Here is a 14895-nt window from a genome sequence, read left to right on the forward strand (position 1 = left end):
TTTTAGTTCAGCGAGAATGACAGCACTATCGTTAGGGGGCCCTGGATTGCTCTCAATGTCCCCAGACAGTAACAGCAATAAACAATGTATGACATCAATGCATTCGAAGGCCATGCATACACAACACTGTGGCCTCGGCAGCTGTACCAGACAGTAATTGCTTGATTTTTTGGAAAATGACGAGCTTTGTCTACTAACCTGCAGGGCGAACAGGAGCGGGTTACAGGACTGTTTCGTGGCGCAGCCACCGAGCCCACAGAGCGGCGCGCCGGGATGCTGCCGCTTTATAGCTGTTGCTGTTGTCGATGAAGATGAAATTTGTGATGTCTGCAGGATTCACACTTCCTCGGGTGGGGGCGCCGCTTGACAGGCCAGAATGTTGGGGTTGGAGGCGCAATGAGTACTCGTACCCGCGCTGGTGTCGAGCCACAGAGGCTCGCGGGCTGCTGGTCCGTCAGTCGCGGCACCAAGTGAAGCCGAGGAGAGTAGATGGATGACGAGCGTAGCATACACCTGCATGGCGAACAGGAGCGGGCTACAGGACTGTTTCGTGGCGCAGCCACCAAGCCCATCTTCAAATCAGCGGTACGGCAATGGGTACAAGAATGGCCCCAAACTACGCTAACATATTCATGCACCACATAGAGTCCCATTTTCTTTCATCTTGTAATATCAAACCATTACTCTATAAACGGTACCTAGATGATATATTCATAATTTGGACACATTCGGAAAACGAGCTCCTCAAATTTATACAGGCATTCAACCAGGTACACCCTAGCATTTATTTTACACACTCCTACTCTCACACTGAAATAAACTTTCTTGATGTACTCATTCAAGTTGGCGATGGTGCGTTGGTAACTAACGTATACAGAAAACCTACGGACAGGCAACAATACCTGCACTTAAAAAGCTGCCACCCGCAACATTGCAAGACCAGCATTCCCTATTCCCAAGCACACAGATTCCGACAAATCTGCTCCCGCACCGAAGATTTCCACAAAAACAGCACACATATGCGCGAAGTACTCCTTAATCAAGAATACCTGCCAGCTATCATTGATGACGCCATCAAAAAAGCTGAAAATCTGGACTGCCAGATTCTTCTCAACCACCAGAAAAACGCCGACCAACACTGCAACAAAAACTTGCTATTAACTTTCACGAGCAACCCACCGAACATAAACAAGGTCCTAAAAACACTTTAACATATTGGAACAGAGCGTGCGACTATCCAAAACTTTCACTTCTCCTTGTGTTGTATACAGATGGCCGAAAAATATAAAGGATCATTTAATAAATTCAAAGATAGGTGTGAAACCTCAAATTGGGTGTCACCCTTGCGGAAAAAGCAGATGCAAGGTATGCAAACACATTCAAACAACGACAGTGGCGAAAAGCACCCACTCGGATTTTGAGCACAGGATAACAGGTGCACTAGACTGTGACTCAGACAACGTCATATACCTCCTGGAATGTGGGGTATGTAACAAGCAATACGTGGGCCAGACAGACACTCCGTTTAGAATTAGATTCAACAACTATCGGGCACATGTACGATCTCTGCCAGGCCTTCCACTTTCAAAACACTGCACATTAAAAGACCACAGCTTTGTTGGCATCAGGGTTACACTACTAGAAAACAACTTTCGAACAATCAGAGAACGGGAACAACGGGAATCTTATTTTATCTACAAATTGAACACGATAAAATACAGAATAAATGAACACCCAGGCACTCTATCAGCGTTACGACCGCTAAAAGACGCAAACGCTTCTCTCTAATCAGTCCGGTTTCATTACGACAATAAAATTACCAGCTAACAAAGCTTTTGGCCTGTGCATCTGACAACATACAAATGATTTGCCTCATCAAGCACAGCCGGAACGCACAGATAAGTGGTCCCGGATGTCGTACGGTCCCCCCTCCCCCTTTTTTTTCTTTTTTTTTCTTCTTTAAGTTTCAACGCACATTCTGTTTCTTCACTGACAAAGAGCTGATGGCTAGGTGATTTCGTTAACTTTTTCATACATGCACGCATGTCTTCCCAGTGAGCCGCAACTGTGTGGTGACTGTCCCGGATGTCGTACAGTCCCCCCCCCCCCTGTTCTTCTTTTTTTTCCTTCTTTAATTTTTAACGCACATTCTGTTCCTTCACTGCCAAGGAGCCATTGCATATAATGAATATCGATGGCAGTGCCTCAATCACCGGCTTTTTCGTTCCTCCCGACGCCACAAGCACGCACTCGAAACGCTTAAGCCCTCCCCATTAACTTGTCTTAAACTTCAAAGAGGAACGAGCCGCCAGCGGGCTACATGGAAAGGTGAAATACGAGAACGGCGGCTCACTGCTCACTTGGGGAAGAGTGGGTGCGGGGGAGGTATTGTTGACAATGATGACATTGCTCATCTACCTCTGCCCTACTCTCTTGAAATGCTGCCCCTTTCTAATTACGCCGTGTCGGTCTTGCTTCTTCTCCTAGATTTTCTATATTTTATTCAATGTTTGTCCTCCCGTTTCGCTGTTTCTTCTTCTTTTTTCTCTCTCTCTCTCTTTTCTTTCTTTTTTTCCTTTTCTCCTTTTCTTTTGACCCCTTCCGTCCTGTCTCGAAAGGCTATAAGAAGACACGGAACATGTGTAAATAGTATTATGCCTAGAAAAAGACGGGGTTCCCGTCGAAACGTCGGCACAATAAACAGCTGTTATGTGAAAGCGCATCTACTTTCATATTTATAACCTTGCGGCAACCGAAGTTATTCTTCTGCATATATATATATATATATATATATATATATATATATATATATATATATATATATATATATATATAAGGGCGTTTATTAGCCGGCCCACAGGAAGCATACACAATGGCGACAGTAATAGCCAAGAACGGGCTCTCCGCGCGAGCGGCGTCCTTTTTGGGTGGACCCACTAGAAAGCACTTGAGAGTTCAACCCATTTGAGTGTTCGGAGGCTTCTCTACAATTACCCCGGTGTCGAAGAAGGAGTCGCCTGGCGTCCTAACAGCTTGTCACTATGAGCTGGTCATAGTAGTATTTCAGGCACTCCACATTAACTATGCGCTGCCCGCGATGGCGCATGTCCGCGCATTCTTCAATTGGTTCGGTTAGACCGGAGATATGCGCTCGATCACATGGTAGGGACCTTCGTATTTCGGGAGTAGTTTGGAAGAAAGGCCAGCTACAGAGGTTGGGATTGAGAGCCATACAAGGGAACCAAGAAGGATCGGGGGCTCAGAAGTGGCGGAGCCATCACGAATACTCTTCTGCCGCTCTTGCTCATGCGTCGTAAATGTCTTAGCAAGCTCACGACACTCTTCAAGAAGCCTGGCGCTCTCGGAAATAGGTGTACACTCAGATGAATCCGGCGTGTATGGGAGTATTGTTGTCGATGATGCGTGACGGGTGCCTTCCGTACAGCAAGAAGAAAGGTGAAAAACCGGTCGTTCTCTAAAGAGCGGTGTTGTAGGCGTAGGTGACGAAGGGCAGTATAGTATCCCAATTCGTGTGATTGGCGGTGACGTACATCGAAAGCATGTCGCCGAGCGTGCGCTTAAAGCGTTCGGTGAGACCATTCGTCTGCGGGTGGTAAGCAGTAGATTTGCGGTGGACAGAATGGCACTCAGTGAGAATGGCTTCGACGACTTCTGACCAGAAGGCACGACCTCGATCGATGAGAAGCTTCTGGGGTGGACCATGGCACCGTATGAATTGATGCAGTAGAAAGGACACAAAATGACGCGCAATATCACGCGAAAACGCCGCAGGGAGTGCGGCGATTTCGGCGTATCACGCGAAATGATCTACGGCGACGATGACCCAGCGGTTATCAGCTGGCGTCAGAGGAAGTGGTCCATACAAATTGATACATTTGCGCCCAAATAGACGGTGAGGGTAAGGTAATGGTTGCAGACCAGCTGGTGACATGTGTGCTGATGGTTGGCGGCGTTGGCAAGCGAGGCAGGAGCGAACAAACTGCTGCACGAAGCGGTACATCCCACGCCAGAAGTAGCATTGTCGAATGCGAAGGTAGGTTTTGAATACCCCAGAGTGCGCGAATTGCGGATTAGAATGGAAAAATTCACATATCTCCGACCGCAGACTGCTGGATATCACGAGTAACCACTGCCGGCCATCGGCGTCGTAATTGCGTCGGTGTAGGAGCCCATCTCGAATGGCGAAATGGTGAGCTCGACGACGCAAGACACGCGTGGATGGCGTTGCGGACGGATCAGAGAGCAAGTCGGTAAGCGGGGCGATCTAATTATCTATTCGCTGTTCGGTAGCGATGATGTCAACATCAATGGCAGAAACATCAACCGAGGATACTGAGCAGAGCATATCACCTTCAGGCAGAGAGGAGCGCGAGAGGGCGTCGACGTCAGCAAGCTGGCGTCCGTTGCGGTACAGCACGTGGATGTCGTATCTTGTAAGCGATGAGCCCAATGGGCGAGACGGCCTGAGGGGTCCCAAATATGACAGCAAGCATAGTGCATGATGGTCAGTGACGACATCGAATGGACGACCATACAAATAAGGTCGAAGCTTTGTAAGGGCCCGGACGATTGCCAGGCACTCTTTCTCCGTGATGGTGTAGTTTGTCTCGGCTCTCGTGAGCGTATGGCTTGCATATGGGACAACGTATTAAGGGAATCCGGATTTGGGCTGCGCCATGACTGCACCAAGGCCTACACCACTAGCGTTTGTGTGTACCTCCGTTGGGGCCGTAGGGTAGTAGGGGCGTAGAATGGCAGGAGACGTCAACAAATGGCGGAGCTTCGCGAAGGCGTCCTCACACTCGGACGACCGCGAATTGAGGGGCCCGTTACTTCCAAGGAGCTTCGTCAACGGTGATTTCATCATGACAAAGTTTCGTATGAAGCGTTGGAAGTATGAGCACAGGCCCACGAAACTACGCAGTTAGTTGACGGACGCAGGTTTAGGGAATTCGGCCACGGCCCGAAGCTTGGCTGGGTCAGGAAAAATGCCATTCTTGGACACGACGTACAATAGGATGGTGAGTTGCCATGCTGCAAAGCGGCACTTCTTCAGATTTAGTTGCAAACCGGCATAGCTCACACGTGCGAAAACTTTTTTCAGGCGTTGCTGATGCGTGGAGAAATCAGGAGTGAAGACAACAACGTCGTAGAGGTAACACAAGCACGTGTGCCATTTCAAGTTGCGCAGAACGGTGTACATCATGCGCTGAAAGGTCGCAGGTGCATTACACAGATAAAAGGCATGACGTTGAATTAGCACAAGCCATCAGGTGTGATAAAGGCAGTCTTTGGTCGAGTGTCATCAGCCATGGGTACTTGCCAGTACCCCGAGCACAGAATGAGAGAAGAAAAAAATTCGGCTGCGTGAAGGCTGTCAATTGCGTCATCGATGTGCGGCAGGAGGTAAACATCCTTGCAAGTGATCTTAACGAGGCGTCTGTAGTCCACACAGAACCGCACAGAACCACCTTTCTTCGCAACAAGAACAACAGGAGATGCCCATGGACTGTCCGAGGGCTGAATAACATCGTGTCGGAGCATATCGTTGACCTGCTCGTTAATTTCGCGAAGTTAAGCAGGTGACACAAGGTATGGACGTTGCCGTAATGGTGGATGGGCAGCAGTGTCGAGACGATGCGTAACAGTGGACGCTCGACCGAGAGATCTTCGCCCGACATCGAAAGAAGAACGGTATTCTTGTAATAGGTCCAGAAGCTGGGAACGCTGTACCGACGTAAGTTTGTCCTCAATGTAGGGGCCAAATACATCAGGAGATGATGATTCAGAAGTGGAAGAAGCGCTGATGGTACGTGAATTGGGACAACGCGAGTCATCGGGTACGTCCAGGACTTGTGCGTCGTCGACTGGTTCCGCTCTGCCGAGACATTCCCCTCGAACCAAGGTAACAGTATACGGGAATGGGTTGGTCACAAAAATAGAGGCGTTGCCCAGGGTGATTTGCACGGTCGTGAAAGGTACTAGCAACACTTTCCTTCTGGAAGCACGGTCGGATGGCGAAACGAGTGCAATTGTGTCAGAGAGACCGGGAATGTAGACCGATACACCCATCGTCTAACTTGGAGGCAGTATGGTATCGTCTTTCACGAGAATCTTGCTCAGTGTCGAGGGACTCTCTTCTGGCGTCAAATGCGAGAAGGGTGAGAGTTCAAGTTTGGTGGCGGCACAATGGATGACGGCGTCGTTGCGAGAGAGAAAATCCCATCCCAGGATGACGTCATGAGAACATGCCGGATTGATGATGAATTGAGCGACATACAGAACGTCCTGAACGACTACGCGAGCTGTGCACCCTGCTGTAAGATGAATACGATGTGAACAGGCGGTACGAAGGGACAACCCAGAAATTGGCGTCGTCACTTTTAGAAGCAAGCGGAAAAAGGTTTTCGTCCATGGCTGACACGGCAGCTCCAGTGTCAATAAGAGCAGACGCATGAACACCGTCCACAAGCACGTCAACGACATTAGATGGGCAGCTCTGAGGGCTTTCACAATGCGATAGCGTCGCAGTCCTTGCCTATGGCACTGCGACGACTTGTTTTCCCGCTCATGAGCAGCCGAACTTGGCCGCATGGGGGACAGGAAACCACGTCGTGGAGACGGCGACCTTCGAGGAGACGGACCTGGGCGAGACGACAGTGGCATAGACGGCAGGTAGTCGTTATACAGACGGCTAAGCTGACCAAAACAGGCGAAGAAATGGGAGCCGGCTGTACTCGAGAGAAATAACGGGCTACGTGACCGGCATAACCGCAAGCAAAGCAGATGAGCCGGTTGTCGGGTGTGCGCCATCAGTTCGCCGGGGTGGGTCTCACCCAGAACGGTGGCTGGAAAGGCTGCGTAGTGGGCTGAAGATGAGGCTGAGGGGTTGCGCCAACATACGTAGCGGGCATACCCGCTGCAAAGGACGGAGGTCGAGAGGCAGCTTCGGCGTAAGTGAGAGGGGCCGGTGCTGGAACGACTTGAGGCGGCCTGGCGACAACTTGGGCGTAGCTGAGGGGCGCAGGAGCCGGAGGTTGTTGAGGGTGGTACGCAGGCATGACCTAGGCTATTTCCTGCTCAATCGCCCGACCGATGGGAGGAAGAAGGGTAGTGGCCAGTTGTTGATCAGCCGGTGGGTGGACAAAGGGCAGGAGAGAGAACATGCGCGCGATTTCCTCACGTATGAAGGACTTGAGGTCTGCCAGCAGCACCACCTGATCACATCTCGCCTCCAAGCCAGCAAGCCCTGCATCTCGTGGTGTGGAGCGACGGGTCATCGAACGCTGTTGGTCGAGCTCCTCGTAGTTCTGGCACAGCGTGATGACCTCAGTCACTATGCCTGGGTTTTTGGCTAGCAGCATCGTGAAGGCATTATCGTCAATGCAGTTCATGACGTTCCAGATTTCGTCTGATTCGGACATGCTGTTTTTGGATTTCTTTTACAAGTCCAGGACATCTTCGATGTAACTGGTGAAAGATTCACCGGCCTGCTGAGCACGTTCGCGCAGGCGCTGCTCGGCTTGCAGCCTACGAACTTCAGGGCGGCCAAAAACGTTGGTGATAGCGGTCTTAAAATCGGACCAGGTAGCGAAATTGGACGCGCGGTTGTTGTACCACAAGCTTGCAACGCCCGCAAGGTAGAAAACCAAGTTTGTCAATTTGCCATCCTCGTCTCATTTGTTAAGGACGCTCACGCACTCGTAAATGGCGAGCCAGTCCTCCACGTCAATGGCATCGGCGCCCGTGAAGATGGGTGGATTGCGCATCCTGGGGACACCGGGACAAGGGGGTGGCATGGGAGGAGGCTTTTGCTGAGAGGCGTCGTTGGACATGGTAGATAGCAGGGTACGTGAACGTAATTCCAAGGGCGTCGAAAGGGATCGTAGCACTGTCCACCAATTCGTTAGGGCGTGTATTAGCCAGCACACAGCGAGCATACACAATGGCGACAGTAACGGCCAAGCACGGGCTCTCCGCGCGAACGGCGTCCTTTTTGGGTAGACCCACTAGAAAGAACTTCAGAGTTCGACCCATTTGAGCGTTCGGATCGAGGCTTCTCTCTCTCTCTTTCTATATATATATATATATATATATATATATATATATATATATATATATATATATATATATATATATATATATATATTTGGACTATTGGTCAGCTGCTTGTTAGTAATAAGGTCACGTGCTACGTGACGCCGAATAGGCTGATAAAGTGTGTGCCACACTCGCCACCATGGCTACTAGTGGCGCTGACTAACACTTCCACGTTTAAATTTAAATAGATACCCAATAAAGTGGCTGGGGGGATAGCTGTCGTGGTAGCTCAGTGGTAGAGCATCGAACGCGTTATTCGAAGGTCGGAGGTTCGGATCCTTCCCACGGCAAGTTATCTTTTCACCCACTTTTCTTTCTTCGCAATTACATTACAATTGCCCTAATAACTTCCCCTATACCTTCCTTTACATTATTGTCTGTTAGATCTCATTAATATTATGTAAAACACGAAGAACGAGCCATTAAGTATTCACTTGTTTTCCTTATATATATATATATATATATATATATATAAGGGAGAGAAGTGTGTACCTAAGGGCTCGTATTTCCGTGTTTTAACACAATATTAATGAGATATAACAGACAGAAATGCCAAGGAATATACAGGGGAAGTTATTAGAACCAATGGAATGTAAATAAGAAAAAGAAGAAAGGAAAGTGGATGAAAAAATTACCAGCTGTGAGCAGGAATCAAACCTACGACCTTCGAATAACGCGTTCGATGCTCTAACCACTGAGCTATCACAGCGGCCGTCCCTCCATCCACTTTTTGGGGTTTATATGTGAATTTAGAAGTAGGAGTGACAGTCAGCGCCATCTATAAGCCAAACAACGAGTGTGAAAACACTCTTATTCGCATGTTTGGCGTCACGTAGCACGTGAACTTATTATGAGCGGGCAGCTGAATAATTGTCCCTCTTATGCAACCTAAACACACCAAGTCTGCCAGTACGAGACCCTCGTTCAATGAAATAAGGGAGAGAAGTGTATACCTAAGGGCTCGTATTTCCGTGTTTTAACACAATATTAATGAGATATAACAGACAGTAATGCCAGGGAATGTACAGGGGAAGTTATTAGAACCAATGGAATGTAAATAAGAAGAAAAAGAAAGGAAAGTGGATGAAAAAATTACCAGCTGTGAGCAGGAATCGAACCTACGACCTTCGAATAACGCGTTCGATGCTCTAACCACTGATCTATCACAGCGGCCGTCCCTCCATCTACTTTTTGGGGTTTATATATGAATTTAGAAGTAGGAGTGACAGTCAGCGCCATCTATAAGCCAAACAACGAGTGTGAAAACACTCTTATTCCCATGTTTGGCGTCACGTAGCACGTGAACTTATTATGAGCGGGCAGCTGACTAATTGTCCCTCTTATACAATCTAAACACACCAAGTCTGCCAGTACGAGACCCTCGTTCAATGAAATACTGGAGAGAAGTGTATACCTAAGGGCTCGTATTTCCGTGTTTTAACAGAATATTAATGAGATATAACAGACAGTAATGCCAAGGAATGTACAGGGGAAGTTATTAGAACCAATGGAATGTAAATAAGAAGAAAGAAGAAAGGAAAGTGGATGAAAAAATTACCAGCTGTGAGCAGGAATCGAACCTACGACCTTCGAATAACGCGTTCGATGCTCTAACCACTGAGCTATCACAGCGGCCGTCCCTCCATCCACTTTTTGGGGTTTATATGTGAATTTAGAAGTATATTGAAATGAAATAATGAATATGAATAACGGACGCTCTGCTGGCAATAAAGAAGACGATGATGATCGGTGGCTGTTGTAGTAGCTCGCGCACGCCGCTCGCCATTAGCCAGATCTGCCTGATCAAGCATATTTCTCCAAGCTGCGTCTGAACTTTTTTCGGCGTACAACACCTCTATTTTAAGTGGTGGAGGAGCCGGGGTTCCCATCAACCTGGAACTTCGCAATCGGACGCTACCTTCCCCGTTCACTATGACTGCCCCTGGCCCTTCTCAAGCTGCCTTACCAACGACAGTCTACTGTACTGGCGTACCTCGGCAACGCGACCCACCTCTACCATTGTCGCGGCGTGAAGACAAAGGTCGTACTTGAAGAAGCTGAGAAAGCAGCAGCGGGTTGGTCTTTTTATTTACCACATGCCAGAGAGTTCTTCATCTTTGTCGTTGTTGCTTTCTGCATAAAAGCGTGCAGATGCGCGTATGCACTGTCGTCTTTGTCTTTCTTGCAGGATGCACGTGACAGTATATACCTAAACGTACACAGAGCCAGTGAAACGTCGTGACACCGAAAAAGTTCCAAAACACTCCCTAGAATATATGTTGAGTGAGGAAAGTATCTTCACAATAACCGAAAAAGTGGACAGTGACACGTTTGTCTTCAAGGTACAACTGGCCGAAACGGGCCGGGCCGGGTCGGGCCGGGCTCGAGCCTTTCGGGCCCGGGTAGGGTACGGGCCGGCTAAAGCAAACAGGCTAAAGGGTACAACGAGTGGAGGTCGGTTACGACTGTGAATGGGCGTCCGTACAGCTAAGACCTAAACCGCTGAATTGCAAATATTACCGCCAGGCATTCTTGTTCCGTAACAGTGTAGTTTGGTTCCGGCCCGCTTAGGGAGCGACTTTCGTATGCGATGACATGTTCGCGGTCACCGTAACGTTGTACTATCACGGCTTCAATACCTATGCCGCTAGCATCCGTATGAAGCTCTGTCGGAGCAGAAGGACTGAAGTGCTGAAGGACGGGTCATGACGTCAGCAAAAACTTCAATTGACGGAATGAAGAATCGCACTCCAGAGTCCACTCAAAGGAATTGTCCTTTCGTAAGAGGCATGTGAGGGGATACGCAACGTCGGCAAACTTCGGAATAAAGCGGCGGAAATACGAACAAAGCCCCAGAAAACTACGACGCTCCTTGACGGAACGCGGCGCATTGAACGCTTCAACTGCTGCTGTCTTCTGGGGGTCAGGGCGGATGCCATCTTTGTCAACGAGATGCCTGAGCACAACGTCTGGCGGTCTCCGAAGTGGCATTTCTTCGAGTTTAAAACTAGGCCAGCGTTTCGGATGCAGTTCAAAACAGTATCCAGTTGTGTTCACTGAACGTGCGTCCAAAGATGACGACGTCGTCGAGGTAGCACGTGGAGATGTTCCACTTAAAGCCATGCAGAATGATGTCCATAAACCTCTCGAACGTTGCCGGTGCATTTCACCGTCAAATGGCATCACGTTAAATTCAATGAGCCCATCAGGGATTACAAAGACAGTCTTTTCCTTGTCTTCTGGGTGCATCGGAATTTGCCAATAACCGGATCGTAAGTCTACGAAGGAAAAATAAGAGGCTGAATGTAAGCAGTCTATTGCGTCCTTTATGCGGGGCAGAGGGTATACGTCCTTTTTAGTCACGGCATTCAGTCGGCGATTGTCGACGCAAAATCTCCAAGATCCATCTTTCTTCTTAACAAAGATTACCGGTGCGGCCCACGGACCGGCTGACTCTTGTACCACTCATTTTTGCATCATTTGCTGCACTTGGTCACTGATAATTTGTCTTTCTGACGGGGAAACATGATATGGTTTTTGGCGAATCGGACTTGCAGCGCCAGTGTTGACGGTATGGTGCGTTCGAGACAGGGGAATCGGGATCACTTTGCCCTTTTGCGCAAAGTCAAATACTGAAACGTGCTTTAACAGCACATTCATTAAAGTTCGGCCCTCGCTTGAGCTAAGCGACTGATTTATCGTTGCCATAAGTGCCCCGTCCAAATTGCGACAACCAGTTCCGTCACGTTCTTCCGGCACGTCTGTGAGCTCTACCACTGAAAAGGTCGCGTGTTCATTGCTAGCCGAAGCTAACTTTAAACCATTGGCTAGTGTCACGGGCTCAGAGGAACAGTTTACAGTCCATAGGCCAGTTTGTCGGCCATGGATCGACACCCCACAATGGGGAACCAACACATTCTTCACGCAGTTTATGTGCATTGGTTCTACGCTAGCATCGAAGATGTCAGAATCCGCGCCGCGACAAACAGCAAGAACACGTAAGGTAGACAACGCAGGTATGAACGTATCGCCACAGACACACAGCGTAGTTTGGTCATCCGCTGGAGTTTCCAGAAGTTCTGACGGCATCTGGCCACTCACAAAGACTTTCTCCGTGCGACAGTCTACAGTGGCACCACATTCTCGCAAGAAGTCCATGCCGAGAATGACGTCATGTGTCGACCGAGGAATAATCGCAAACTCTGTCGTTATCATAAGGCCTCCCAAAAATACTTCAGCACTACAAACAACGGTAGGACGCAACGGCTCTCCACTCACTCCACAGACCGTCAAGTTTCGTCCCAGGTAAAAACAACTTTCCGCCCTAACACGTCTTTAAAGGAAGCACTTATCACGAAAATCGTTGCACCTGTGTCCACCAAGGCCATCACAGGCACATAATCTACCAAAACACGCACTTTGTTTTCAAACATACACACAAGAGGTATTTCTGTCAGTAGCACGTTTTCAGCGACCTCACCCCCATTAGCCGCGCTGGCTAGTTTTCCGGTGGCGAAGGGGGCGCTTTGCGACACAGCGGTGAAGGAGAACGATGAGCACGAGGACGCAGTGGGGGCGTTAAACTCCTGTCAGATGCCGGGGAGTGGTTGCAGAAGTTTCTGGGCCAATAGTTGACATCAGGTGATATGTGGTCCAGCCGCCGGACACCATGAGACTGTTCAAAGGGTCGTGAAAAGTCAGATGGTTGGTGATACCAAGAAGTCACCCGACGGTTGCAAAACCGCGATATGTGGCCTGGAACACCGCAGGAATAGCACACCAGCCGAGGTCGAAACGTTGGTCGCTCGTCGATGAATAGAGCGTCATCATTTGCTCTTGTGTGACGGATGTACTGGTCGGGTACGTCGTACCGAGACGTCGGGTGTCGAGAAGGCATGCGCTGAGAGCGTCGGTCATACCGCGACGCGAGAAATCTGGTTGTCATCCTTGACTGTGGGGCTGGGCTGTACTCCACAGTTGCTGCGCTCGTCGTCGGTTGTCATGGGGTCAAAGGAGGCACATCCATAGCCTCACTTGGCAGACACAACTCGCGATGGTCAGCTGTGGAACACGACATTTCTCTGTGGAACAGTTCCTCACGAAAAATCTGTCGAATGGTGGAAAAGAGGTCGAGGCCAGGATTCGTGTACAGACTGGCAAGAGTTGTAACGTTAGCCAGCCGACCAAACTTGTGCGCAATTCGACGCATCATGAGCGTTTGAAACTTTCGGCATTGCTGAATGACGTCGGACACAGAACTGAGGCTTTCTTTTCCAATTAGAAAATTATACACGTCTTCAGCGATCCCTTTGAACAGATGCCCAACTTTGTCCTCTTCCGACATTGTAGCACAGACCACCTTGCACAGCCTTAACACTTCTTCTATGTAAGTGGTACATGTCTCACCTGGTAGCTGTGCCCGTTGCGACAGTGTTTGCTCAGCCCGCTTCTTTCTAGCAACCGAGTCACCGAAACACGCCCTGAGCTCTTCAACAAAAGATCCCACGTCATGGGTGCGTGCTCGTGGTTCTCGTACCATACCAGTGTGTTGTCGGTCAGGGAGAACACTACGTTGGCTAGCATAGTGGCTGCATCCCAACCGTTCGACTTGCCCACACGTTTGTACCTGGTGAGCCAGGCGTCGACATCTTCTTCGGCTTTTCCTCCGAAGGGCGGTGGAACTAGGTAGTACGGAAGTGGACCAGACGGTGCCATTCTGGAAACGCCTGCTTCTTTGGGCATGTCGAAATCACTCACGGCAGATGGTGGGAGACCGGCAAGTCAACGGCTTCGTCGAAGCTGTGGCAGTAATCGTTCCGTAGTTGAAGCGCTTACCCAGATCCTCCACCACTCTGCTACGTTTGAAAGAGACTGGTAGAGGTTGAAAGGGGCCGTTTATTAGGCCGTGAGGGGCAGCTCAGAAGTGGCCGACTGGTTAGAGATCCTCCTGATCTTCTTCTTTCTTTCTCGCTCTGGGCGACAAGTGCGTTCACCATATACGCTTCTTTGTCTTCGTGCATGTGCGCAACAATATTGTGACGGAGCGAGGTCTTGGCTTACAGGACAGCGTCCACCGAGAGTCGGCAGCCGAACAAGATGTCTGAGTTGCCTCTCGTGCAAGCGCCTAACGCACAGGCGTCTTCTTCATCTTCGCTAAGTGCCACGCTTGCTCCTGTCGATGATGCACCGTAACATCACTCCCCTGCGGCGGAAGCGCCGTCACGGCGCTTAGTACGGCGGCGACGAACGAGGAGGGTGATACGGTTTCAGTCTGGAAACGTGTACAACGTCTGTCTGGAGTGAGGTGGTCGAAAAGGCATTGTTTAGGGGTGCGATCTCGTAGCTCACGTCACTAAGTTGTCGTAACACTTTGTAGGGGCCATGGTAGTGTGATAGTAGCTTCTCTGATAAGCCGACTTGGCGGTTTGGTGTCCAGAGAAGTACCAGAGACCCCGGCGAGAAGTGCACGCTTTGGTGGCGACTGTCATAGCGGTCTTTTTGCTGCGCTTGCGACAAGTGTAGCCGATCACGGGCAAGCTGACGGGCTGCATGGGCTCGAGAAACGACATCGCTGGCGTACTCAGTAGACAAGGGGGCAGCCGAAGGAAGGAGCGTGTCAAATGGTAATGCTGGATGTCGGCCAAATAGCAAATAAAACGGCGAATAACTAGCTGTGTCGTGCCATGAAGAATTGTACGCGAACGTGACAAAGGGGAGTGCTTTGTCGCAGTCACAGTGATCTGGCGAAACGTACATTGACAGCATCTGCGTCAG

At 49.5% G+C, this 14895-nt stretch overlaps 2 protein-coding genes across 7 annotated transcripts in view; one reads left to right on the forward strand and one right to left on the reverse strand.

The window, feature by feature from the left end:
• The window catches only part of LOC119178190 (ATP-binding cassette sub-family C member 4), a 2441444-nt gene that overhangs the window by 312481 nt on the left and 2114068 nt on the right, over positions 1-14895 (forward strand). The window lies entirely within an intron of this gene.
• The window catches only part of LOC142774763 (uncharacterized), an 88194-nt gene continuing 73464 nt past the window's right edge, over positions 166-14895 (reverse strand). The window contains exon 4 of the mRNA XM_075876030.1: positions 166-513. Coding sequence (XP_075732145.1) covers positions 285-513 — 229 coding nt within the window. The 3' untranslated portion in view covers positions 166-284. The remainder of the gene's footprint in view (positions 514-14895) is intronic.

The sequence above is a fragment of the Rhipicephalus microplus genome, chromosome 1, assembly GCF_043290135.1.
Source record: "Rhipicephalus microplus isolate Deutch F79 chromosome 1, USDA_Rmic, whole genome shotgun sequence".
Classification (NCBI taxonomy): domain Eukaryota; kingdom Metazoa; phylum Arthropoda; class Arachnida; order Ixodida; family Ixodidae; genus Rhipicephalus; species Rhipicephalus microplus.